We start from the raw sequence: 27,889 nt of genomic DNA on the forward strand, positions 1-27,889 counted from the left end.
CCGCCGCCCGGGGGCCACACCAAGATGGCGGCCTCCGTCACCGAGCTGCTGCGGGAGATCGCCGAGCTGGAGGAGCCGCTCGAGGAGTTGCGCAGCCTCAAGACCGTCGTCTACTCGGTGCCGCTCAACACGCTGAGGGAGCTGGCGGCCGGCCTGCGCTTCGGAATGCTGTTCGGCCTGCTGGATAGCGGCGACAGGCGAGTCAGTGCCGTGGATTAGCGCCGGCCAGGGAGACGCTTTTTTTACTACGTGAAAGGCGCGATATAAATAAATCATTCGCCGCTCCTCCGCCACAAAACACTCGTCGCACCTCCGCCACTCTTCCGCCACAAAACACTGGCCGTACCTCCGCCGCAAAACACTCGCCGCACCTCCGCCACTACCTCCCGCCACTCCTCCGCCACAAAACATTCGTCGCACCTCCGCCACAAAACACTGGCCGTACCTCCGCCACTCCTCCGCCACAAAACACTCGCCGTATCTCCGCCACTCCTCCGCCACAAAACACTCGTCGCACCTCCGCCACTCCTCCGCCACAAAACACTGGCCGTACCTCCGCCACTACCTCCCGCCACTCCTCCGCCACAAAACACTCGCCGTATCTCCGCCACTCCTCCGCCACAAAACACTGGCCGTACCTCCGCCACTACCTCCCGCCACTCCTCCGCCACAAAACACTCGCCGTATCTCCGCCACTCCTCCGCCACAAAACACTGGACGTATCTCCGCCACTCCTCCGCCACAAAACACTGGCCGTACCTCCGCCACTGCCTCCCGCCACTCCTCCGCCACAAAACTGGCCGTATCTCCACCACTACCTCCCGCCACTCCTCCGCCACAAAACACTCGCCGCACCTCCGCCACTCCTCCGCCACAAAACACTCGCCGTATCTCCACCACTACCTCCCACCGCTCCTCCGCCTCAAAACACTGGCCGCATCTCCGCCACGATCACCCGACGAATCTCAGCCACGATCCCTCCATGCTCCTCCGGCTTGATCACTCGCCGCACCTCCGCCACGTCCTTCTCGCTCCTCCGCTAGACCAGGGCCCCGCCGATGCTCCTGCCCACGCTCCAAATGGAGACCTGGGTCCTGTTGATGTCACCCAGTCCAGTTGTCCACCTCGAAGCCGTCACATAACTGGAGCAGCTCGTGCTAGGATGGCAAATGAGGGTATGGGGCCCAGAAGAGGCAAGGGGCCCAGGGGCAGCACGGGCCAGCCCACACTGCGATATGTGTGTGTGCACTATGTCCGTGCAGCAGAGCAGGTCTCCAGTCGTTCTGGTTAACCCTTGCCACTGGTTAAGGGCCTAGCTCTGTCAAGCCCGTGTGGTGGCTGATGTGCAACGGTCACCACACGTTAAAAAAATCCACGCACAGGCATCTTCCACCCCCCTCAATTGGAGTTCAGGACTGGAACATCGGGTCCTTCATTGAAACACCTGTGAACTCGTGGAAACAAGTCATCCTCGTTCGAGACACTGCCTATGATGATGATAAATAATTATCATCATCATCATCATCATCATCAATCATCATCATCATCATCATCATCATCGTCATCATCATCATCACAGGCAGTCCCTAGGATGACTTGCTTCCACACTAAAAATGAGTTCTCAGGTGACTAAAGAGTCCGATGCGGGACCCACAGCATCTGTGGCAGGTGGTGGTTGACAGAAAGGGTGGGTGGGATGCTTGGGTTACCACGCGCCCCTTCCGCTGTCTGCACTTGGCTTCAGCTTGCTCTCGCCAATGAGACTCAAGATGCTCAGCTCCCTCCCGGATGCTCTTCCTCCACTTTGGGTGGTCTTGGGCCAGGGATTCCCAGATGCCAGTGGAGATGTTGCACTTTTTCAAGGAGGCTTTGAGGGTGCCCTTGAAGCATTTCCTCTGTCCACCTGGGGCTCGCTTGCTGTGTTGGAGCTCCGAGTAGAGCGCTTGTTTTGGGAGTCTCGTGTCGGGCATGTGGATGATGTGGCCTGCCCAACAGAGCTGATCGATCGTGGTCAGTGCTTCGATGCTGGGAGTGTTAGCCTGAGCGAGAACACTGACGTTGATGCGTCTATTCTGTCAATAAATAAATACAAGTTGTTGTTGTTCCGATCTCAAGTCTCCTGTCGGCACAGTGCTAATGGTAATAGATGTGATGTGTTCCGATAGCCAACAAGTTTCCCAAACTTGTTCTGCACAGTGAGCGCACACATAACAAGTGCTCATGGTGTGGGGGCAGAAAGCACAACTTGAAGCTGCAAGGGGCACTAATAAACTGGCAGAATGGTCAGGGTGGCATTCAGTACTCAGATATTCGGTTGACTAGTTTGAGGTTTGGTTTTGTCAACAGCAACACATTAACATAAATGACAGCCACAACAATTGGATGTAAAAGATCCCATGACACTATGCGGAGAGGAGCTGGGGAATTCTCCTGGTGTCCTGGCCAGCATTTGTCCCTCAAGCCACACCACTAAAATAGATTATCTGGACATTTATCTGCTGGTTATATGATACCGTGTCTCTCATAATTTGGGTTAAGGCCTTTAGAATCAGACTTGACTACATATTTATTTTTAAAAATCCATTTAATCTTCATTCATGACAGACTTCAAACATACCAGCAAAGCAACAACATGACTATAGCAGTAAGAGGACATTGCACGACATTCCTGTTATAGGGCAACATTACCAATAGGACACAATGATTAGCTCTGTCCTGAGAACTATGCCAGTTCCTTATGTTGGTTTCTTCTGTGGACAATTCAGCAGAAAAAGAAAAAGACTTGTATTTATATAGCGCCTTTCATGACCACCGGATGTCACAAAGCGCTTTACAGCCAATTAAGTATTTTTGGAGTGTCGTCACTGTTGTAATGTAGGAAATGTGGCAGCCAAATTGCACACAGCAAGCTCCCACAAACAGCAATGAGATGATGACCAGATAATCTGTTTTTTTTGTTGTGGTTGCTTGAGGAATAAATATTGGCCAGGACACCAAGGAGAACTCCCCTGCTCTTCTTCGAAATAATGCCATGGGATCGTTTACATCCACCTGAGACGTTTAATTCGAAAGAAGAAAACTCCAGTAGTGCAGCGCTCCCTCAGCACTGCACTGGAGTATCAGCCTAGATTTATGTGCTGAAATTTCTGGAGTGGGCCTTGAACCCACAACCTACTGACTCAGAGGCGAGTGTGCTACCCAGTGAACCACAGCTGACTCTATGGGGTAGGTCAGGTGGAGCAAGTGTCAGTAAGTAAACATTTAGGGATCAGTGATTATAATATAAGGTTTAGATTAGCTATGGAAAAGGACAGAGAGCAATCTAGGGTAAAAATATTTAATTGGAGGAAGGCAAATTTCAGTGAAAACAGGTTGGTTTTGAATGTGAACGATGCAGCTTGGCTCCCTGTCTGTGTGGACATTTTCCCTTGATACCTTTATTCATTATCATAGGCAGTCCCTCGGGGTCGAGGATGACTTGTTTCCACACTAAAAATGAGTACTCAGGTGACTGATGAACTTATTTTAAACGGTGGAAGATGCCCGTGCGTGAATCCTTTAAGCGTGGGGTGGCCGTTGCACACCAGCCACCACGCGGGCTTGACGGAGCACGGTCTTGGTCCACTGGCAAGGGGATCCAAGACGACTGGAGACCAGGCTCTGCCGCATGTGCCAATACAGACACACAAACTCAAATGTCCTCCTTCCTTCCTCCTTCCCACATGACCTCTTTCTACATGGAATTCATAGTACGCAATGTGAGCCTCATGCCCTCGCAGCCTCGCTATTGGCCTGTGCTGTGTCTTCCCTTGGTCTTGTCCATCCTTCTCCACCTCTGGGCTCCGACCTCCCCGTTCCTCTGTGCCTCGTCCGTCCTCTCCTCTCTGCTTCAGACCTCCAGACCCTTATTGCTGTGTGACAGCTATGCTGCAATTCCCTTCTGTTCATCTTTCACATGAACTTTATTACACGTGTTTGAGCAACTGGCGCCCCTGTTGCTGGCTTGGTACCTTTGCGTCCTTACAATAAGATTCGGTAACCATCGACTACTTTCCACCTGGACATCTTTTCCTTTTCTGAAAACTATTCAGCTTTGGGAAGCTGCCCAAATACTCCAGACATTAATTAACTACTTCAAAATATTGTGGTTTAAAACTATATCGAGTTTCTCCAACGCAAAGTTAAACTTTCACACAGTTACAATATGTTCAATGACCCCCTGATCTCCAAAACAAAGCATTGGAAGTATTACACTAGCAAGCTCCAATCATTCATCCAAAATTATTGTCAACATGTCCAACGTTATCTCAGTTGCTGATAATGAGACTTTGCTGTGCGCAAATTGGCGGTCATGTTTACCTACATTATAACAAGTGACTACACGAGTTAATTGGCTGTGAAACGCATTCGGACATCTTGATGTGAAAGGTGCTATATAACTGCAAGTTTATTACATGACTTGTGAGTCTTCATTTTGAATTATAATACAATGTATTTTGATCAATTATAGCTCATTTTAATTAAAAAAAAATGTTCCCTCTGTTTAAAGCTATTTGCATTTTCTCACCTTTTTCAATCAAAAATGCTATTCATGAAGTTTCCCCACTGTTTCATTTTTTAATGAATGCTGTGATTTTGGAAAATTCTGAGTTGAATGCAATAAATCTGGTAATTTGTGCATTGGTATCAGAAAATGACTGTGAAAGCTGCTGATTTTTGTTAAAAACCCAACTGGTTCACGAATTCCATTCAGGGAACAGAAGCTGCCACCCTTATCCACTACCCTTACACAATCTGGCCTACATATGGGTCCAATCCGAAACAATGCGGTTGGTTCTTAATGCTCTCAGGGCAATCAGGGATGGGCAATAAATACTGCCTTTTCACTGTCTCCCATCTACCAGGAACAAAAATAAAGCTCAAAAATGTTTCCACTGGCCATGCAGTGGTGTTGCCTAACTGATTTAGGAGGATGTTGCCTGGACTGGAGAATATTAGCTATGAGGAAAGATTGGATAGGCTGGGTTTGTTTTCTTTGGAACAGAGGAGGCTGAGGGGAAACCTTTATTGAGGTGTATGCAATTATGAGGGGCCTAGATAGAGTGGATAGGAAGGACCTATTTCCCTTAGCAGAGGGATCAACAACCAATGGGCATAGATTTAAAATAATTGGTAGGAGGTTTAGAGGGGATGTGAGGGGAAGTTTTTTCACCCAGAGGGTGGTGGGGGTCTGGAATTCACTGCCTGAAAGGGTGGTAGAGGCAGAAACCCTCACCACATTTAAAAAGTACTTGGATGTGCACTTGAAGTGCCATAACCTACAGGGCTACGAACCAAGAGCTGGAAAGTGAGATTTGGCTGGATAGCTCTTTGTCGGCCGGCGCAGACACAATGGGCTGAAATGACCTCCTTCCATGCTGTAGATTTCTCTGATTCTATGATTGCATCTTCCCTTGTTTGCTAATCTGGTCATGCTTCCACTGTTTATCTAAATCCAGTTGTTCCTCTTTGTTCAGGGAACAGATTGATGTGTGCGTTGCCATTCTTGAGCGACTTCTGCAAGCTTTGGAACCGATCTACCTGGCTCAGAATTTCAAGGTGGAACTCCAGGCGGGACTTCAGCATTCAGATGACAATGTTAAAATCCTGGCAGTGTCCCAAGTAAGGCGGAAGTGTGTTTTTTCCTTAAAAAAATGTCAATGACTCTTATCGTTTACAATTGTGTTTTGAAACTTAAGCTTGGCATTGCCTCATCTTCTCGCCATGACGCTGATTGCACTTTGGGCCCGTGCCTTTCCCTTGGTTTCCCCAGTTTAAAAAAAGTGTTTGGAGAAAGAAAAGTCAAACTGCACATGATTGGCACAACGACTGCAGTGACTGAGGGCTTTAAATAATCTCCCGAAAGTGTAATCTAAAACCATATTCTATTTTATTTCGGACAAATCCACTTAATTGAATGAAAAATGATTGTTACTAATTTCAGTGCACACGACACAACAGAGGTAGACACTTCTCTGTGCTATTTAGCTGTAGACTGGGGAACAATTGGTTATAAAAACACAGAATGCTGGAAAAACTCAGCAGTTCAGGCAGCATCTGTGGAGACAGAAACAGTTAATGGTTCAGGTCGATGACCTTTTATCAATTATTTGGTTTTTGCTCCTCTTTTAAATGTTTTTATTGAACCATTAGTTTTTACATAAAATATACAGCAGAAAAACAACCCATTTGGCCCAACTAGCCTGTGGTGTTTATACACCACACGATTCTCCTCCCATTCCAGCTACCTCATCTCAGCCTTTCAGCATACCTTTCCAGTCTCTTTTCTCTCATGTACTCGTCTAGTTTCCTTTTGAAAGCATCTAAGCTATTTTCCTTCAAACATTTCCTGTGGTAGCAAGTTCCACATTCTAAACACTCTTAAATTTCTCCTTATTTTTGCCGTGGCTCAGTGGGTATCACTCTCGCCTCAGAGTGATACCCTGAACCTTCTCGAGTCAGAAGGTTCAGGGACTCCACTCCAGACACTTGAGCACAAAAAAAATCTAGGTTGGCATTTCAGTGCAGTGCTGAGAGAGTGCTGCACTGTGTTTCGGATGAGACGTTAAACTGAGGTCCCGTCTGCTCTCTTAAGTGGATGTAAAAGATCCCATGGCACTATTTTGAAGAAGAGCAGGGGAGTTATCCCTGATATCCTGGACAATATTTATTCTTCAATCAACATAACAAAAACAGGTTATCTGGTCATTATCACATTGCTGTTTGTGGGAGCTTGCTGTGCGTAAATTGGCTGCCATATTTCCCACATTACAACAGTGACTGCACTCCAAAAGTACTTCATTGGCTGTAAAGTGCTTTGGCCGGTGGTTGTGAAAGGCGCTATATAAATCCAAGTCTTTCTTTATTGAATTTATCAATAACTATCTTGTATTCATGTTACTAAATAGGAGTTATCTAACTAGGAGTTATCCCTACTTTGGGATTCTCCCACAAGTGGAAACATTCTTTCCACGTCTACCCTGTCCAACCCATTCATAATGTTAAAGACCTCGATCAGGTCACACCTAAGTTTTTTCTAAAGGAAAAAGCCCCAACCTGTTCAATCTTTCCCGTTAGCTGTAACCTCTCCATTCTGGTACCAACCTGGTAAAAACATTTTTGTACTTTTTTTTCCAGTGCTGCTATGTCCTTTTTATAGTATGGAGACCAGAGCACAGTACATTAACAGCAGCCTAACCAAGGTTCTGTACATTGGAGAGCCAACCCTTGTCTTATTTGTATAATATACCTTATTTATACGTTGGAATTGGCATAGGTACCGCCTGCCCCCATGATTGGTAAGAGATATGCATATGTATTTCTGTTTTTAGTGCCACTCACAGCAGTTTAGCAATAATGCAGTGTGAGAATTGTGGTTAAAGTACATTTAAAAAAAAATATATAGTACACAACATGTAGGGTTGGGGAAAAGCCGGGGGTGTGGGCAGTAAAAACAAAAGCTTTTTAATATTGAGGTGCAACTGCTTCTATATAAAATCTGTAATTTCTTTCAGTCGGAAGAACACCTTTCATTTTGGACTTTTTACATTGCGTGTTACTTTTTCCAGATTGGGCGAATTGTTGAAAATGCAGATGCAATCACAGAAGTTCTCGGATCGCCTGAGTTGCTCAAGGAAATGATTCATTGTATTGGTGGCGAGAGAATATCTGTCGCAAAAGAGGTGAGGTTACACTTAGTGGGGTGCAAGTCATAAGAAATAGGATCAGGAGTAGGCTATACGGCCCCTCGAGCCTGCTCCGCCATTCAGTAAGATCATGGCTGATCATCGACCTCAACTCCACTTTCCCGCCCGATCTCCACATCACCTGAGTCCCCTAGACCCCAAAAATCTATCTGTATCTCAGTCGTAATTATATTCAGAGACTCAGCATCCACAGCCCTTTGGGGCAGAGAATGCCAAAGATTCACAACCCTCTGAGTGAAGAACTTCCTCCTCATCTCTGTCTTAAATGGCCTACCCCTTATCCTAAATCTGTGTCCCCTAGTTCTAGACTCTCCAGCCACGGGAAACAACCTCTCAGCATAATTATTGATGCCCTCTGAAAGCTCTTTGGCGTCTAACGTTCCACCACAAGGGGCAGTGATGTCTCTTGATGTGCTAAAACAAATTCTTATTGTAGCTGGAGATACTGTTGGTATAACAAGGTATGCATGGTGCAAATATTTGGTGGAAACATAGAAGTATTCAGCACAGGTGAAGCCCACTTGGTCCATTGTGTCTGTGGGGGTCTTTGCAAGAGAAACTCTGAACAAATCCAACTGCCCTGTTCTCTCCGCATAGATCTGTATTTTCCTCTGCCTTTAAATGTTTATTTACTGCAAAGTAGTGACATGGGCCGGTACTTCTGACGGAGGTGTGGAGGGAAAGTTGAGCACCAGGATGGTTGAAACCTGGAGGCAAGTGCACTTGTGCATCTCATCATGGCTGAATACAGAGCAGAATTGACAGGCCTGGGAGAAAAAAAAAGTGTAAATAACAAATTAAAATAAAATGCTTGTTCCTAGCTTGCTGCAAAAGAGTAAACCTGTATTTTTTTTTTAAACTTTTTTATTCGTTCCTGGGATGTGGGTGTTACTGGCAAGGCCAGCATTTATTGCCCATCCCTAATTGCCCTTGAGAAGGTGGTGGTGATCCGCCTTCTTGAGCCACTGCAGTCCTTGTGAAGGTACTCCCACACAGTGCTATTAGGGAGGGAGTTCCAGGATTTTGACCCAGCTATGATGAAGGAACGGCGATATATTTCCAAGTTAGGATGGTGCGTGTCTAGGAGGGGAACGTGGAGGTGGTGGTGTTCCCATGCGCCGGCTGCCCTTGTCCTTCTAGGTGGTAGAGATCGCAGGTTTGGGAGATGCTGCCGAAGAAGCCTTAGAAGCCTTGGTGAGTTGCTGCAGATCATGTTATAGATGGTACACACTGCAGCCACGTACGCCGGTGGTGGAGAGAGTGAATGTTTAAGGTGGTGGATGGGGTGCCGATCGGGCGGGCTGCTTTGTCCTGGATGCTGTCGAGCTTCTTGAGAGTTGTTGGAGCTGCACTCACCCAGGCCAGTGGAGAGTATTCCCTCACACTCCTGACTTGTGCCTTGTAGATGGTGGAAAGGCTTTGGGGAGTCAGGAGGTGAGACACTCGCCACAGAATACCCAGCTTCTGACCTGCTGTTGTTGCCACAGATATTAAAAAAATATCAAAAATCAAGCAGTGTATTTATATATACGGTACCAGTGATTTGTCGTCTTTGGTCAAAAAATGGAACCAGTCTTTCCTACAGTAACTCTGAATATTGCATTGCAAGTTGATTGGTGCCTAGGACAACTATAGCAATGTTGATGCACGTTTGGGTCAGCTTTTGTTTCTGTTGCCTGTTCCTGGCTGGCAGATGGGCCCTGAACTTGGAATGGTAGCAAAATACCTTCCTGGTGGACTTTGGCTGTGCCTGTGCCTGTGCCTTTTCTGTCCTTTTTAGTGTGATGGGCTGCATATGTTTCTGATTTTAACGGCATGATCCTAAATTCAATGCTGCAAACGTGACTGTTACAGAGACGGGCAACTATATAGATGCATTCAGCGCTATATGCATCGTTTTTTTTTGGTCTCGGGTGAAGGAAACAGCGGTAGGAAATTTTTAATTAATGGTGTCATTTTTGTTTTCTTCAGGCAATCAAATCCCTTTCCAGGGTCGCCCAGAGTAAAGCGGGACTTGATGCATTGTTCATGACCGATATGCTGGAAGAGTTGAAGACTGTCATGGGCATCAATGATGTGGTACGGTACCGAGTCTATGAGGTACAGTGCACCTGCTGGAGTTGAGCTCTGACATTTTTCTCCTTTCAATAATGTTCAACTTTTGGTATATTCTTCCTTGCTTTTCTCAAGTCTCCGTTGCTTTGAATGTATCCCCATTGATTTTGTAACCTTCAATTTATCGCCTGTGCCTATGGTATTTAACGATATGAGTCTTTAGGTTGAATCCTTCAAAGGGAACCACCAATGGCATTGCAGCTGTCTGTACCACTTGCACTTTTTTGGTTGTTGAATTTATATGTGACAGGAACGTTACTTTTTGTAGTCCCTCCTTTTGATCTCCCCAGGCAACAGATGAGGAGACCTACTCTCGGTTATCTGTCCGTACCACTCTTATTAGGCTGCATGGAGCTGCACGAGTTACCCCCCTTTTTGCACCTCTCCCTCTGTTCCGAGCACACACAGGGCGCCGTTAACTCGCTCAGTGCAGCCGTAACACTGCAAATTAGGCAAGTCAAAGCCTACGTTGCCATGCTGCATCTCTAGCACCTGGAGTTCTTCAGTGGCACTGTGTTTTATATATCATTTACAGCTTCAGACTATGCAGTTTGATCTGAGTACCAATATTCCCGCTAATTTTTTTTTTTCCGAGCGGGGTCCCTTTAATTGGCTGCACAGCCCATTCAGATTTTCACGTATATGCGGTTTCTTGCCTGTAAAAGGTGAGTAGCCTGCACGGGACCTCCAGACCGCAACCATGCAGCTTAGCAGGAACTTTGCTTAGTGCAGTTCATTGTGTGCTAAACCGGAGAAAACTGCGTTATTATTTTGTTTTTTATTTCTTTTATTGTTGCCAACAAGTGCAATTCAGCTGCGGCCAGTGGGTAGCACACTCGCCTCTGAGTCAAGTCCCACTCCAGGGATTTGAGCACTCAAAATCCAGTGCAGTGCTGAGGGAGTGCTGCATTGTCGGAGATCCCTCTTTCGAATGAGCCGTTAAACCGAGGTCCCGTCTGCGCTCTCAAGTGGATGTAAAAGATCCCATGACACTATTTCGAAGAAGAGCAGGGGAGTTATCCCCGGTGTCCTGGGGCCAATATTTATCCCTCAATCAACATAACAAAAACAGATTATCTGGTCATTATCATATTGCTGTTTGTGGGAGTTTGGTGTGCGCAAGTTGGCTGCCGCATTTCCCACATTACAACAGTGACTACACTCCAAAAGTACTTAATTGGCTGTAAGCGCTTTGAGATGCCCGGTGATCGTGAAAGGCGCTATAGAAATGCAAGTCTTTCTTTAATAATCCAATTCTATTCACCTAAAGTAATGTAACCATTGTACATCTCATTCTGCGAGCAGCGTTAAGCTCTCTTGTGTTATTGCCTTGCAGTTGGTGGTGGAGATCTCGTCTGTGTCACCTGTCTCCCTGGGTTATTGCGCCAACAGTGGTTTCATATCTCAGCTGCTCGGTGAGCTTGCAGGGAATGACGTTCTGGTCAGGTGAGAGGGTGATTGCTTGTTAGAGCTTTGTTGCATTGCTTTGGAATGAACCGGATAACTTTCAGTTACTAACCTTAAGCAGCAAGTTTTGGAGGTGTCTGTTACTTGAATATTGTCTCTACCTCTCCTCCTTTAAGGCGCTCCTTAAAGCCTACCTCTGACCAAACATTTGGTCATCTGTCCTAATATCTCCTTATGTGGCTCGTGTCAAATCTTCTTTGATAACGGTCCTGTGAAAAGCCTTGAGATGTTTTACTACGTTAAAGATGCTGTTTAAATGCAAGTTGTTGTAATGACTAAGTCAATGAATTACAAGTGTGTTGATTCATTTTCAGAGCCACTGCTATAGCGATGGTTACTGCACTCGCTCAGAGTCAGCACGGACGGCAGTACCTTGCTCAGCAAGGCACCATTGATAGAATCTCAAACATGATCATTGGTGCAGACTCAGATCCCTTCTCTGGCTTTTATCTACCAAGTAAGTAAAGGACACTGCTTTTGTACTTCCCACTTTTTGTCAACCCAGTAATAAGAAAAATTTACGGGCAAGAAAGCTCATTCCTCTGGTGATCCAATCCCCCCGGCCTGGCTTCCAACTCACCCAACTTAGAATTCGCTTCAGTTTTTCATTCCCCTAATGTTTTTTGGACCCCAATTCCTGGTAGATTGTTCCAATTGTTCATCCCCTTCGAGTAAAGATTTTTTTTCCCTTAAATGACCCTTGATGTACTTGCTCTACATTCCAAAATGAGTTAAAAAAAATATTATTCAATCTTCAAAATGTATTTATACAAGAATGGCGATGCAAAGTCGCTTCTCTGCCTCTCTCCTCCTTTATGACGGTCCTTAAAACCTACCTCTGACCAAGCTGATGATCGCCTGTCCCTTCTTTGGCTTAATCTGTTTTTTAATCTGATAACGCTCCTGTGAAACACCGTGGGAAGATTTACCATGTTAAAAGCAAGTTGTTTTGTAGTCAATACATTTCTGGCTGTGAATTAAAAGTTGTAATTTAATAAGAACATAAGAAGTAGGAGTAGGCCATTTGGCCCCTCAGGCCTGCTCCGCCATTCAATAAGATCATGAATCTAATCAAGGAATTCGGATCATGTAAAGCTCGACGAACAGAAAAAACTACTCTGAATCGCTGATCTATTTAAGGGTCTCTGGGAGCCCAGCGCAATCTCCAGCAGCGCCCGTTGGCGAAGGAAGGGGGAGCATTGACCAGGATTCCTGTGCCGGTCGTTATACAGTAACCTCTGCTAGAACGTGCATGTGGGTGGAGACTAGGATTGGTTGGGCTGTGATGTCCTGTTTGGTAGAATGGGCCTGTTGATGTTTATTGTTTAGACTCGCACCGTAAATGGTCACTTGTTTGAATATCCAGAGGTGGGTGTCCACAGAACGTGGGTCAGTGCCTTTAGGAGAAAACGGAAAAGGATGCGATTGGGGGGTGGGGGGGGGGGGCGGAAACTTCACTCCCTTGTGGTATGCAGTGTTCCCTGTAAGGTGTGCGGCCGTGGAGCAACCTGTGAAGGTATCGCGCAGACCGCTCACAAGCTGTCCGGTTGAAGATACAGCGTGTTGCTGACCAACATTGGCTCCCGGTTAAGCAACGCCTCGATTTCAAAATTCTCACCCTTGTTTTCAAATTCCTCCATGACCTCGCCCCTCCCTATCTCTGTAATCTCCTACAGCCCCACAGGCCTCTCTTTCCCCCCCCACCCCCGAGATGTCCTCTAATTCTGCCCTATTGAGCATCCCTGAGTATAATCGCTCAACCATTGGTGGCCGTGCCTTCTGTTGCCCAGGCCCCAAACTCTGGAACTCCCTGCCTAAACCTCGTCGCCTCTCTTTCCTCCTTCAAGACGCTCTTAAAACGTACCTCTTTGATCAAGCTTTTGGGCACCTGCGCTAATTTCTACTCGGTGTCAAATTTCTTATCTCATAATACCCCTGTGAAGCGCCTTGGAACGTTTCACTACGTTAAAGGTGCTTTATAAATACAAATTGTTGTTGCAGCCACACTGTAAATGTCAAGGTACCGCGGTATTATTTAGAGGGAGCATTGCAGCTCTACGTCAATGTTGAGATTAGTGACTTGGGGTTATGAGCATTAATCCAGTCATACTATGCTTTTATGCTTCCTTTGCACTGAATTGACACACTGACGTCTGTGTATACGCCGCCATCTGAGCTTGTATTTGTTGCTCTCTTTGTAGATTTAGTGAAGTTCTTTGGCAATTTGGCAATGGTTGACGGCCCTCAACAGATCTGTGAGCGTTATCCTGTCTTTATTGAAAAGGTGTTTGAGATGATTGAAGGGCAGGAGCCAACCATGATTGGAGTGGGTCTGGATACCATTGGGATTCTTGGATCGTGTACTGAAGGAAAGCAAGTTCTCCATAAAACAGGTAAACAATGTTGTTGCTTCATTTCCCAGTTGAACTAAAGGTAAATAAATGAATTATTTTTCTCTTTCACGTTGGGCGTGAAAGGTGCGATATAAAAGTTCCAATTACAATTCATTGTTGTGCTAAATGGTATATGCTTTAATGTAAGGAGTATAGCGAATAAGGCGGATGAGCTAAGAGCACAGGTAGACACTTGGGAGTATGACATTATAGCCATTACAGAAACATGGCTGAAAGAGGGGCAGGTTTGGCAGATCAATATTCCTGGTTACAGGATTTTTAGACAAAATAAAAACGGGGGCGGCAGGGGTGTCGCAGTACTGTTTAAAGAAACTATTACACCAGTGAGGAAGGATGATATTTTAGAGGGATCATCAAATGAGGCCATATGGGTCGAATTGAAAAATAAAAAAGGGGCGATCACACTGCTGGGTGTGTATTATAGACCCCCAAACAGTGGGAGGGAGATAGAGGAGCAAATATGTAGGCAAATTGCTGTGAAGTCCAAAAACCGTAGGGGATTTTAACTATCCAAATACTGATTGGGACAAATATAGTGTGAAGGGTATAGAGGGTGCGGAATTCTTGAAATGCATTCAAGAGAACTTTTTAGTCAGTATGTAGCAAGCCCAACACGAGAGGGGGCAGTCTTGGATTTAGTTTTGGGGAATGAAGCTGGGCAGGTTGAAGGGGTATTAGTGGGAGAGCACTTGGGTGCCAGTGACCATAATTCAGTCAGATTCAAGGTAGTTATGGATAAGGACAATGATAGGTCTGGAATAAAAGTCCCGAATTGGGGAAAAGCTAATTTTGCTAAGTTAAGGAGTGATTTGGCCACAGTGGACTGGAAACAGCTACTTGTGGGTAAATCAGTGTCGGAACAGTGGGAGGCATTCAAGGAAGAGATCTGGAAGGCTCAGGCCAAACATGTGCCCTTAAAGAAAAAGATTGGGAATAATAATTCTAGAGCCCCATGGATGTCTAGGGACTTACAGGGGAGGATAAAGAACAAAATGGACGCTTATGTCATATACCAACAGCTAAATACTATAGAATCTTTAGAGGAATGCAGAAAGTTAAGAGGCAAAATTAAAAAGGACATTAGGAATGCTAAGAGAGAGCACGAGTAATTCTTGGCTAGTAAAATTAAGGAAAACCCAAAGATGTTCTATAAATATATTAACAGTAAGAGGGTAACTAAAGAAAGGGTAGGGCCTATTAGAGACCATGAGGGTAATCTTTGTGTGGAGGCGGAAGATGTTGGTAAGGTTCTTAACGAATACTTTGCATCTGTTTTCACAAAGGAAAGGGGCAATGCAGCTACTGCTATCGAGGAGGAGTGTGATATTCTGGATAAAATAAATATAGTGAGAGAGGAAGTATTAAGGGGTTTAGCAGCTTTTAAAGAAAATAAGTCCCCAGGCCCGGATGAAATGCATCCCAGGCTGTTGAGCGAAGTAAAAGAGGAAATAGCAGAGGCCTTGACCATCATTTTCCAGTCCTCTTTATATTTGGGCATGGTGCCGGAGGATTGGAGGACTGCTAATGTGGTACCTTTGTTTAAGAAGGGACAAAGGGATAGGCCGAGTAATTAGACTTGTCAGCCTAACCTCAGTAGTGGGAAAGTTATTGGAAAAAATCCTGAAAGACAGGATAAATCTACATTTGGAAAGGCAAGGATTAATTAGGGACAGTCAGCATGGATTTGTTAAAGGAAGATCGTGTTTGACTAACCTGATTGAATTTTTTGAGGAGGTAACCAAGAGGATCGATGCGGGTAGTATCTACTATGTAGTGTATATGGACTTTAGCAAAGCTTTTGATAAGGTCCCACATGGTAGACTGGTCATGAAGGTTAAAGCCCATGGGATCCAGGGCAAAGTGGCAAGTTGGATCCAAAATTGGCTTGGAGGTAGGAAGCAAAAGGTAATGGTTGATGGATGTTTTTGTGACTGGAAGGATGTTTCCAGTGGGGTTCTGCAGGGCTCAGTACTGGGTCCCTTGCTTTTTGTGGTATATATCAATGATTTAGATTTGAATATAGGGAGTATGATTAAGAAGTTTGCAGATGACACTAAAATTGTCTGTGTGGTTGATCATGAAGAGGAAAGTCATGGGCTGCAGGAGGATATTAATCTACTGGTCAGGTGGGCAGAGCAGTGGCAAATGGAATTTAATTCAGAGAAGTATGAGGTGATGCACTTTGGAAGGGCTAATAAGGAAAGGGTATACACATTAAGCGGTAGGCCACTTAATAGTGTAGATGAACAAAGGGGCCTTGGAGTGCTTGTCCACAGATCCCTGAAAGTAGCAGGCCAGGTGGATAAGGTGGTTAAGAAGGCATATGGAATGCTTGTCTTTATTGGCCGAGGCATAGAATATAAGAGCAGGGATGTTATGCTTAAATTGTATAATACTTTGGTTAGGCACAGCTGGAGTACTGCATGCAGTTCTGGTTGCCGTATTATAGAAGGACGTGATTGCACTAGAGAGAGTGCAGAGGAGATCTACTAGGACGCTGCCTGGAATGGAGAATCTTAGTTATGAGGACAGATTGGATAGGCTGGATTTATCTGGTTTTTGCCTCTCCTAGGAAATCACATGGCTCCAGTTGGGGTGGAGTGTAGAATGTTTTAGTATAAGGGGTGTCACAGTTGTGTGAGGCAGACTGGTTGGGCTGGGTGCTCTTTGCCTTTCCGTCATTGTTCATAGGTTTATATGTAACCTTCAGGGCTGCTGACCAAGGGCCGTGCAGCTCTTTGTCGGCCGGCATGAACACGATGGGCCAAAATGGCCTCCTTCTGCGCTGTAAATTTCTATGTTTCTATGTTGTAATGCTAATATGCAGGATTATGTATAACTAATTTCCACAATCCTTCTGATGAATAGACTTAAACATTTAGCATGCTGTTGTCGAATTTATTTACAGAAGCAGTTTCTCATAACCCATCAGTATTCTAAGGGTTCATTTATAATTAGATTTTTTTTCTGCCCTTTCATTGAGCATTATTTACCATCTATTCTCTCATCTGTCCTATACCGCTGCCATTAATCGGTTAGACGAGATGGTAACCTGCTCCTTTTCAATGCTGCTATGTAATTATTCATTAGCGGCTGCCACAGAATTGCCCAAATTGACTTGCCTCTGAGTTTACTATTTTTTCCAGTTCTCTCCCCTTGCTCCCCTCATCTCCTCTCCTCTCTTGAAGCCGCTGACTTGCACTGGAGTATAGTTTTCTGGGTGCTAGCAGCCCTCTGTTCCCTAACCCAACTGCCTTTCATGTGCGCCTTCACAGTAAATGCCTGCAGTCTGTGCAGTTGTAGAAAGAAAGACTTGAATTTATATAGCGACTTTCACGACCACCGGACGTCTCAAAGCACTTTACAACCAATGAAGTACTTTTGGAGTGTAGTCACTGTTGTAATGTGGGAAATGCGGCAGCCAATTTGCGCACAGCAAGCTCCTACAAACAGCAATGTGATAATGACCAGATAATCTGTTTTTTGTTATGTTGATTGAGGGATAAAAATTGACCAAGACACTGGGGATAACTCCCCTGCTCTTCTTCGAAATAGTGCCATGGAATCTTTTACATCCACCTGAGAGAGCAGACGGGGCCTCGGTTTAACGTCTTAACTGAAAGACCGCACCTCCGACAGTGCAGCGTTCCCTCAGCACTGGAGTGTCCACCTAGATTTATGTGCTCAAGTGCCTGGAGTGGGACTTGAACACAGAACCTTCTGACTGAGAGGCGAGTGTGCTACCCACTGAGCCACAGCTGACACAGGATGTCAGAGCCGAAACTGGTGGTCTTCTTTCTGCATCTGCACTTGGACTTGCATTTGCACTTTCCATTAAGAAGTCACTGAATAACGAGCAGGAGCAGGAGCAGGAGTGGGATCTGGGCTGCCACCACTCCTACCAAGACTCGGGCTATCTTTACGCGTTGTCTTTGGTTCTGGAGGCAAATGGAGTGCGAAGGGTGGAGACTTTAGGAAAGTGAGATTACAGTTCTGGCAGCCCCTGTCTAGTTTGCTTAAAGAAAGAAAGACTTGGATTTATATAGCGCCTTTTACAACCACCGGACGTTTCAAAGCGCTTTATTTTTGGAGTGTAGTCACTGTTGTAATGTGGGAAATGCGGCAGCCAATTTACGCACAGCAAGCTCCCACAAACAGCAATGTGATAATGACCAGATAATCTGTTTTTGCTATGTTGATTGAGGGATAAATATTGGCCAGGACCCCGGGGATAACTCCCCTGCTCTTCTTCGAAATAATGCCCTGGGATCTTTTACGTCTACCCACAAAGTGGCACCTCTGACATTGCAGCGCTCCTTCGGTACTAGAGTGTCAGCTTAGATTTTATGTGCTCAAGTCCCTGGAGTGGAATTTGAACCCACAATATTCTGACTCGGAAGCGAGTGTTCTGCCCACTGAGCCACAGCTGACACAGAAGATTATGGGGTGTGTCCTATTCATTTCTGGTGAGCCCACCAGCAACATTAATGGCCAATCTTCCTGGGCACAGTGCCTCCCATATCACTTGACGAATAAGGTCGCTTTCATAGGAACCTGCCTGTGGCACAGATTCTTTGCGCTGGGCACAAGTTATCTTGAGTACCCAAATCATAACACCAGTCTTGCTTAAATATCGCAATACTTGTCGGGAGTTTTTTTTCTGATCCTGCACTAAATGCAGAATTAGAATTTAAAGTTATCCCTGTTTTTCCAAATATACCCTTAGGTCGTACATTCCAGGAGATTTTGAGAAGGCTGGGTTCCATCTCGTGCAATGCTTCCACTGACACACGGATCCGCTGCCTCGACACGATTGCCTCTCTCCTCTCTCTGCCGGTAAGAAGCCAGTAAAAGTGTTGGCACATGGAAGCGAGAGCAAGCTCAAAAGGTTCTGGATTTGAGTCGTGGTTGTAGATGAGTTTATACTCCGCCCACGGCAAGAACAGAACTTGAATCGACCCTTGTGATCAAAAAAAAAGCATGGACTTCTTCCTGCCATCCCCGCTCCCACACCGCCCCGCTCCCACACCGCCCCCCCCCCCCCCCCCCCCAACCCCCCTGCCAAACAAACTTTACATAGAAAATAGGTTCAGGAGTAGGCCATTCGGCCCTTCGAGCCTGCACCACCATTCAATAGGATCAGGGCTGATCATGCAACTTCAGTACCCCATTCCTGCTTTCACTCCATACCCCTTGATCCCTTTAGCCGTAAGGGTCACATCTAACTCCCTTTTGAATATATCTAACGAACTGGCCTCAATAGCTTGCTGTGGTAGAGAATTCCACAGGTTAACAATTCTCTGAGTGAAGAAGTTTCTCCTCATCTCGGTCCTAAATGGCTTACCCCTTATCCTTAGACTGTGACCCCTGGTTCTGGACTTCCTCAACATCGGGAACATTCTTCCTGCATCTAACCTGTCCAATCTCATTCAGAATTTTATATGTTTCTATGAGATCCCCTCTTATTCTTCTAAATTCCAGTGAATATATCCTAGTCGATCCAATCTTTCTTCATATGTCAGTCCTGCCATCCCGGGAATTAGTCTGGTGAACCTTCGCTGCACTCCCTCAATAGCAAGAATGTTCTTCCTCAGATTAGGAGACCAAAACTGCACACAATACTCAAGGTGTGGTCTCATCAAAGCTGCAGTAAGATCTCCCTGCTCCTATACTCAAATCCCCTCGCAATGAAGGCCAGCATGCCATTTGCTTTCTTTACTGCCTGCTGTACCTGCGTGCCTACCTTCAGTGACTGATGTACCATGACACCTAGGTCTCGTTGCACATCCCCTTTTACTAATCTGTCACCATTCAAATAATAATCTGCCTTCCTATTTTTGCCACCAAAGTGGATAACCTCACACTTATCCACATTATACTGCATCTGCCATGAATTTGCCCACTCACCTAACCTGTCCAAGCCTCCTGCAGCCTCCTAGCATCCTCCTTGCAGTTCGCACTGCCACCCAGCTTAGTGTCATCTGCAAATTTGGAGATATTACTTTCAATTCCTTCGTCTAATTCATTAATGTATATTGTAAATAGCTGGGGTCCCAGCACTGAACCCTGCGGCACCCCACTTGTCACTGCCTGCCATTCTGAAATGGACCCGTTTATTCCCACTCTGCTTCCTATCTGCCAACCAGTTCTCTAGCCACGTGAATACATTACCCGCAATACCATGTGCCTTAATTTTGCACACTGATCTCTTGTGAGACCTTGTCAAAAGCCTTTTGAAAGTCCAAATACACCACATCCACTGGTTCTCCCTTATCCACTCTACTAGTTACATCCTCAAAAAATTCTAGAAGCTTTATCAAGCTTGATTTCCCTTTCATAAATCCATGCGGACTTGAACCGATCCTGTCACTGCTTTCTAAATGCGCTGCTATTACATCTTTAATAATTGATTCCAGCATTTTCCCCACCATCGATGTCAGGCTAACTGGTCTATAATTCCCTGTTTTCTCTCTCCCTTTTTTAAAAAGTGGGGTTACATTAGCTACCCTCCAATCCATAGGAACTGAACCAGAGTCCATGGAATGTTGGTAAATGACCACCAATTCATCTACTATTTCTAGGGCTACTTAAGTACTGGCCCTGGGGATTTATCGGCCTTCAGTTTCCCTAACGCCATTTCCTAACTAATAAGGATTTCCCTCAGTTCCCCCTTCTCGCTAGACCCTCGGTCCCCTAGTATTTTCGGGAGGTTATTCGTGTCTTCCTTAGTGAAGACTGAACATAAGTATTTGTTCAATTGGTCTGCCATTTCCTTGTTCCCCATTATGAATTCCCCTGATTCTGACTGCAAGGGACCTATATTAGTCTTCACTAATCTTTTTCTCTTCGCATATCTATAGAAACTTTTGCAGTCAGTTTTTATGTTCCCTGCCAGCTTACTCTCATACTCTATTTTCCCCCTCCTCGTTAAACCCTTAGTCCTCCTCTGCTGAATTCTAAATTTCTCCCAGTCCTCAGGTTTGCTACTTTTTCTAGCCAATTTATATGCCTCTTCCTTGGGTTTAACACTTTCCCTAATTTCCCTTGTTAGCCACGGTTGAGCCACCTTCCCTTTTTTATTCTTACGCCACATAAGGATGTACAATTGTTGTAGTTCATCCATGTGATATTTAAATGTCTGCCTTTGCCTATCCACCGTCAACCCTTTAAGTATCATTCTCCGGTCTATCCTAGCCAATTCATGTCTCATACCGTCGAAGTTTCCTTTCTTTAAGTTCAGGACCCTAGTCTCTGAATTAACTGTGTCATAGAAACATAGAAACATAGAAAATAGGTGCAGGAGCAGGCCATTCAGCCCTTCTAGCCTGCACAGCCATTCAATGAGTTCATGGCTGAACATGAAACTTCAGTACCCACTTCCTGCTTTCACGCCATACCCCTTGATCCCCCCGAGTAGTAAGGACTTCATCTAACTCCCTTTTGAATATATTTAGTGAATTGGCCTCAACTACTTCCTGTGGTAGAGAATTCCACAGGTTCACCACTCTCTGGGTGAAGAAGTTTCTCCTTATCTCGGTCCTAAATGGCTTACCCCTTATCCTTAGACTGTGACTCCTGGTTCTGGACTTCCCCAACATTGGGAACATTCTTCCTGCATCCAACCTGTCCAAACCCGTCAGAATTTTAAACGTTTCTATGAGGTCCCCTCTCACTCTTCTGAACTCCAGTGAATACAAGCCCAGTTGATCCAGTCTTTCTTGATAGGTCAGTCCCACCATCCCGGGAATCAGTCTGGTGAATCTTCGCTGCACTCCCTCAATAGCAAGAATGTCCTTCCTCAAGTTAGGAGACCAAAACTGTACACAATATTCCAGGTGTGGCCTCACCAAGGCCCTGTACAACTGTAGCAACACCTCCCTGCCCCTGTACTCAAATCCCCTCGCTATGAAGGCCAACATGCCATTTGCTTTCTTAACCGCCTGCTGTACCTGCATGCTAACCTTCAATGACTGATGTACCATGACACCCAGGTCTCGTTGCACCTTCCCTTTTCCTAATCTGTCACCATTCAGATAATAGTCTGTCTCTCTGTTTTTACCACCAAAGTGGATAACCTCACATTTATCCACATTATACTTCATCTGCCACGCATTTGCCCACTCACCTAACCTATCCAAGTCACTCTGTAGCCTCATAGCATCCTCCTCGCAGCTCACACTGCCACCCAACTTAGTGTCATCCGCAAATTTGGAGATACTACATTTAATCCCCTCGTCTAAATCATTAATGTACAATGAAGAATTCTACCATATTATGGTCACTCTTCCCCAAGGGGCCCCGCCCAACTAGATTGCTAATTTACAGGCATTTTGCTGCTTAATTCATGTCCAATTTGTAAAATAAATTTGTGAATGCACTTGGTAAATATTACTGCTTTTGCCAAAGCAAGCTGTATAGTCCACATTTGCTGTATAATTCAATAAGGCTTACCTATTTTTTATAAAAGGATGCTCTCGTACTCAAAAGTTCCCCTTTTTTGGGGGGTGCACGGCCCCTTTAAGGTGCTGCGCAGCCTATTCAAAATACCGCGCTTGTGTGGTTTTTTTTCCCATTGCAAAACCAGTACGCCAGCTGCACGGGAAATCCAAGGTGCCGCACGGCCTTGCAGCTAAAGGGAGCATTGCTCATAAATGGTCTCCAGAGTCATCCCTTGTTTAAATAGAAAGTGTACTGAATTCATATTGTCCTGAATGGTTATGTCACTGGCCTAGTGATCCGATGACAAGTTCAAATCTCACCACAGCAGCAGGGGAATCTAAATTCACTTAATTAAATAAATCTGGAATAAAAAGCTAGTATCAGTAATGGTGACCGGATTGTCGTAAAAGCCCATCTGATTCACTAATGCCCTTTAGGGAAGGAAATCTGCCGTCCTTCCCCGGTCTGACCTATATGTGACTCCAGACCCACAGCAATGTGGGTTAACTCTTAACTGCCCCTCTGAAATAGCCTAGCGAGCCCCTCAGTTGTATAAGGCGGTTCACCAACACCTTCTCAAGGGCAATTAGAAATGGGCAATAAATGCCAGCCTTGCCAGCAACACCCACTTCCCGTAAAAAGAATGTTGTGCAGGAAGATGCATTTGGCCACATATTAATGTTCCTTAGTCATAGTCTTGTTATTGTGTTCCGTGTTTTTAAATTATTGATTAAAAGTGGCCCAGAAGCATCCATTTTGACACTTCCCCTTCAGAGTGACGTGAATTTGGAGTGTTGCCTATGTGGTCAATGTGACCACCAATCTTCAGGACACTGTCACTTGATTGTCGCTCTTTTTCAGTCAAGCAACGGATCTTGTAAAAGTCACTTTCATCTCTTGAACGAGCGGTGAAGTCATGTAGATTTTAAACTTCGCGAAATATAGGAGAAAAAGTTAGATTAGAGTTTTGTCAGTTGGTAAAATAGTAAAATTACATTTTTAAAACTTAAACTAGGACAGAGGGAAGAGGAGAGGACAGGAGAAAATGGAGTGACTGGGCAAATGCAGGTAAAGTGTTTATGTAAAGTGGTTTTAGTTGTGTAGGGTGAGTATTACAGTCATAGCTACCCCCGCAGTTTGAGTAGTTTTAGCACTAATGTTACAGCAGGGGGGTTTCAGTGTCACAATGTGTGAACTGAAAACAAAGCCAGGAAGCAAGATGTTTCCCCCGAAACTCTCGACTGTTTGACGGTTATAAAGTACATTTCAAATCGCTAGACTTAACTTCTATTGTACTGTACTAAATTCTGATCGCCCAGCTGTCTATTAAAGTGCAAGCCAGACTTCGCCAGTTACCAATAGCAATATAAGGCGTTACTTATTCAGTCGCAACTCTGGATCGTATTTCATGTTAAATGCACGTAGTGAATTATGTTGGTTTGTTAAAGATCTTTATTTAAATATCATAGAAATTTACAGCACGGAAGGAGGCCATAATTGGCCGATCGTGTCTGCGCCAGCCGACAAAGAGCTATCCAGCCTAATCCCACTTTCCAGCTCATGGTCCGTAGCCCTGCAGGTTATAGCACTTCAAATGCACATCCAAGTACTTTTTAAATTTGGTGAGGGTTTCTGCCTCTTTATCTATGTGCCTATCTAATATCTATAACAAACCAATATAATTTACTACGGCTTGATAATCTCAGTTGAGCTGATCTTTGCCGGGAAGAATATGGGGCAAAAATAACTGGAATAGCTTCAGAGAGCATGTGAGCTGTGTGGACAACACAGTCACAATCGCGAGGGCTGTACCCACCAATTGATGACATACTGTAGCCCTGTTTGGCATGCGGTGGAGAAATCCGATCTCTCGCTCCTGCACTCTGTGCAGATCATGGTGACTGGGCTGTATCAGGCTGACCTGCTCCGTGCCAGACTGGACATAGAATCATAGAACAGTCATCATCATCATAGGCAATCCCTCAGAATTGAGGAAGACTTGCTTCCACTCCTGAAGTGAGTTCTTGAACAGTCCAACACGAGAGCCACAGACCCTGTCACAGATGGGACAGATATTCGTGGCGGGGGGACTGATTTGACGCACGCTCCTTCCGCTGCCTGCGCCTGATCCCTTCACGCTCGCAGTGTTGAGATTCGAAGAGCTCAACACCCTCCCGGATGCATTTTCTCCACCTAGGGCAGTCTTTGGCCAGGGTCTCCCAGGTGTCAGTGATGATGTCGCACTTCACCAGGGAGGCTTTGAGGGTATCCTTGTAACGTTTCCGCTGTCCACTTTTGGCTCGTTTGCCATGAAGGAGCTCCGCGTAGAGCAATTGCTTAGAGAGTCTTGCGTCTGGCATGCAGACTAAGTGGCCTGCCCAGTGAAGCTGATCGAGAGTGGTTAGTGCTTCAATGCTGGGGATGTTAGCCTGGGCGATGTTGGTGCGTCTGTCCTCCTAGGGGATTTGCAGAGACATCGTTGGTGATATATCTCCAGCGACTTGATGTATCTTCTGTATATCGTCCATGATCCGATCCATGCAGGAGGGTGGGTATTACTACAGCCCTGTAGACCATGAGCTTGGTGGTAGGTTTGAGGGCCTGGTCTTTGAACACTCTTTCCTCAGGCGGCCAAAGGCTGCACTGGCACACTGGAGTGATGTTGAATCTCCGCATCAATGTCTGCCTTTGTTGACGAGAGGCTCCCGAGGTATGGGAAGTGGTCCACATTGTTGAGGGCCGCGCCGTGAATCTTGATGACTGTGGAGCTGTGCTGTGCGACGAGGACAGGTTGGTTGAGGACCTTTGTCTTACGGATGTTGAGCGTAAAGCCCATGCTTTCATATGCCTCGGTGAATACATCGACTATATCCTGGAGTACAGCCTCAGAGTGCGCAGAAGCAGGCATCGCCCGCATACTGCAGTTCAATGACAGTATAACAGCAGTAGAACAGTGTAGCACAGAAGGAGGCTATTCGGCTCATCGAGTCTGCAATTGCTCTTTCGAAGAGCAATCCATTTAAGCCCTCTTTCTCCTTTTACCTGCAATTTTTATCTCTTTCAAGTATTTATCCAATTCCCTTTTTGAAGGCGAAATAGTGTTGCAGAGCTGTGTCCGGGACATCTTTGGTCAATTGGATCATGTGTCTGGAGCAGAGTTGCGCAGACATAGATGAATGTGAGGATTGCAATCAAAAAATTCTGTTGGTATTTATAGTCCAAAATGTCTCTCCTATAATACACTGAAGAAAAGATGCTTCAGGCTGCAACGGTTGCGGGTGCTATACTAGGTTTCTGCCAGTATAGACTCCAAAGTGAGCTGGGTGAATGTTGTTCCTTCTGGTAGCAGTGGATAGATATTGCCGCATTAAGTTTTGCGAAACAAATTCCTCTTCCTGTAGACTGATTTTTTTCCCCAGGCTTAATATGCAAAAATCTATCAATATCTGTCTTGAATGTACTCCATGACTGAGCCTCCACAGCCCTCTGAGGTAGAGAATTCCAAAGATTCACCACCCTCTGAGTGAAGAAGTTTCTGCTCATCTCAGTCCTAAATGGCCGACCCCCTATGTTGAGATAGTGACCCCTGGTTCTAGACTCCTCAGCCAGAGGAAACATCCTCCCTGCATCTACCCTGTCAAGCCCTGTAAGAATTTTGTATGTTTCAATGAGATCACCTCTCATTTTTCTAAACTCTAGAGAGTATAGACCTAGTCTGCTCAATCTCTCCCCGTAGGACACTCTGGTCTGTCGTGCTTCTTCGAAACACACATACTCGTGCTGTGCATCCCTATGCGGTGCAGCACTGTATCGGAGGTTTCACCCGCAGTCACCTGTGACCTTTTCTTTATGCCATTGCTGACTTACTTTCCCATCAATTTCACAGACTGACCAGCAAACCGAGGACCTTCTCGGGATGACCGAGTCCTGGTTCCAAGCTCTGCACAGCCACCCAATGGAAGCATTCCGCAGTATGAGCACCCAGCCTTTCCCAGAGATCCACATTGGTGCGCTAAAGGTCTTCACTGTGAGTCTTTGATCGTGAGCATGAAAAATCCAATTTTGTTTTTCTTGTCAAATGTTTAAATGCCCTGACCTAACTTAAAACTCCAGATGTCACGCGTGTGTTTAGCAGGGTGAGCAGTAACACTGATTGAGCCATTAGATTTAACTGCAGGTGTGCTTGTTTGTAAGAAAGAAAGACTTGCATTTCTATAGCATCTTTCAGGACCTCGGGACGTCCCCAAGCACTTTACAGCCAATGACATTTTTTTTGAGGTGTAGTCATTTTTGTGATGTAGGAAACGCGACAGTTAATTTGCGCACAGCAAGCTCCCACGAAAAACAATGTGAAAATGACCAGATAATCTGTTTGTGATGTTGATTGAGGGATAAATATTGTTCAGGACACCAGGAATAACCCCCCTTCTCCTCTTTGACTTAGTGTCATGGGATCTTTTATGTCCACCTCAGAGAGCAGACATTTAACGCTAAACCGAGGCCCCGTCGGCTCTCAAGTGGGTGTAAAAGATGCCACGGCACTATTTCGAAGAAGAGCAGGGGAGTTCTCCCCGATGTCCTGGCCAATATTTATCCCTCAATCAACATAACAAAAACAGATTATCTGGTCATCATCACATTGCTGTTAGTGAGAGCTTGCTTATGCGCAAATTGACTGCTGCGTTTCCCACATTACAACAGTGATTACACTTCAAAAAGTACTTCATTGGCTGTAAAGCGCTTTGGGACATCCAGTAGTTGTGAAAGGTGCTATATAAATGCAAGTCTGTCTTTCACGGTGCTGATGGTAGCTCTATCCCAGCTTTGCCCATTTTAACTCTACTTTTCTCATGAGTGCACTTTTATCAATGAAAAAAAGGGTTGGATCTTTATCCGCTCTCAACCACACATTCTTATTGAGTTGAAAAGGTTCTTTTTGTTGCTGCAATTGATATATTTTTTAACTGACCTTTCCTCCATCTCCCTCGAAATGCAGGCAATCGCTAGTCAGCCGTGGGGCCAGAGGCTGATGATCAGCACGCCAGGATTTGTGGAATACATCATTGACCGGTCGGCTGAACCCGACAAAGCCTCAAAGGATGCCAAGTTCGAACTGGTCAAAGTTCTTGCGGCTTCCAAAACAATCGCCGAAATCTTTGGGAATCAACATTACCTGCAGCTGCGAGCGTACCTGCGGGAAGGCCCTTACTTTGTGAAAGCGGTGGCAACCGTTGCCGTGGAAGGGGGAGAGTAATCACCCAAGCCTGATCATTAAAGGTGTTGTTAACCGAAAGATGTTAAGTCTTTTAAATGAATTGTTACTGAAGTTTTGCAGAGACACGCTGCAGGAAGCTTGGCTTCAAACAGAAGCTTCAATCAAGCGGAATTCTCACCACCTTTTCCTCTCGCCCTTCCCTCCCGAGCTATTAAAGAAACCACGGGGCAATGGTCAGATACGCAGCTCGGAATATTACAAACGCCTATCATTTTGAGATTTTGGGCCAGAACAATATATTTTCTCATGCAGCATCCACCTAACTCTTTTTCCAGCAGTAAATCACCATTTTTCTATGTAGTAAAAAGGAGCTTTTAAAGTTTGTAAAGTGAAGTCTGTCGTTTTCTTGGCAGCTCAGTGCCATTTGCATGGCTTCGATCACTAAGCAAGTTGTGGGAAACCTTTCCAGGCAGCTTACACACGTGCAGCAAGTT

At 45.4% G+C, this 27,889-nt stretch overlaps 1 protein-coding gene across 3 annotated transcripts; it reads left to right on the top strand.

Moving 5' to 3' along the window:
- On the top strand, positions 1 to 27,783 carry psmd5 (proteasome 26S subunit, non-ATPase 5). Of its 3 annotated transcripts, none has more exons than XM_070863366.1 (11): positions 1 to 197; positions 5,517 to 5,661; positions 7,608 to 7,721; positions 9,717 to 9,845; positions 11,197 to 11,306; positions 11,642 to 11,784; positions 13,529 to 13,720; positions 18,468 to 18,577; positions 23,201 to 23,248; positions 26,067 to 26,207; positions 27,177 to 27,783. In XM_070863366.1, exons 1-11 carry the CDS (start codon positions 25 to 27, stop codon positions 27,432 to 27,434), a joined length of 1,563 nt encoding a protein of 520 aa, XP_070719467.1. In that variant the 5' UTR covers positions 1 to 24; the 3' UTR covers positions 27,435 to 27,783. The 3 variants fall into 3 exon arrangements, with proteins under 3 accessions (XP_070719467.1, XP_070719469.1, XP_070719468.1); XM_070863368.1 differs by having other exon boundaries at positions 26,067 to 26,221; positions 27,177 to 27,248; XM_070863367.1 differs by lacking the exon at positions 23,201 to 23,248.
- The last annotated feature ends 106 nt before the right edge of the window (positions 27,784 to 27,889 follow it).

This window comes from Pristiophorus japonicus, chromosome 20 (assembly GCF_044704955.1).
Source record: "Pristiophorus japonicus isolate sPriJap1 chromosome 20, sPriJap1.hap1, whole genome shotgun sequence".
Lineage (NCBI taxonomy): Eukaryota > Metazoa > Chordata > Chondrichthyes > Pristiophoridae > Pristiophorus > Pristiophorus japonicus.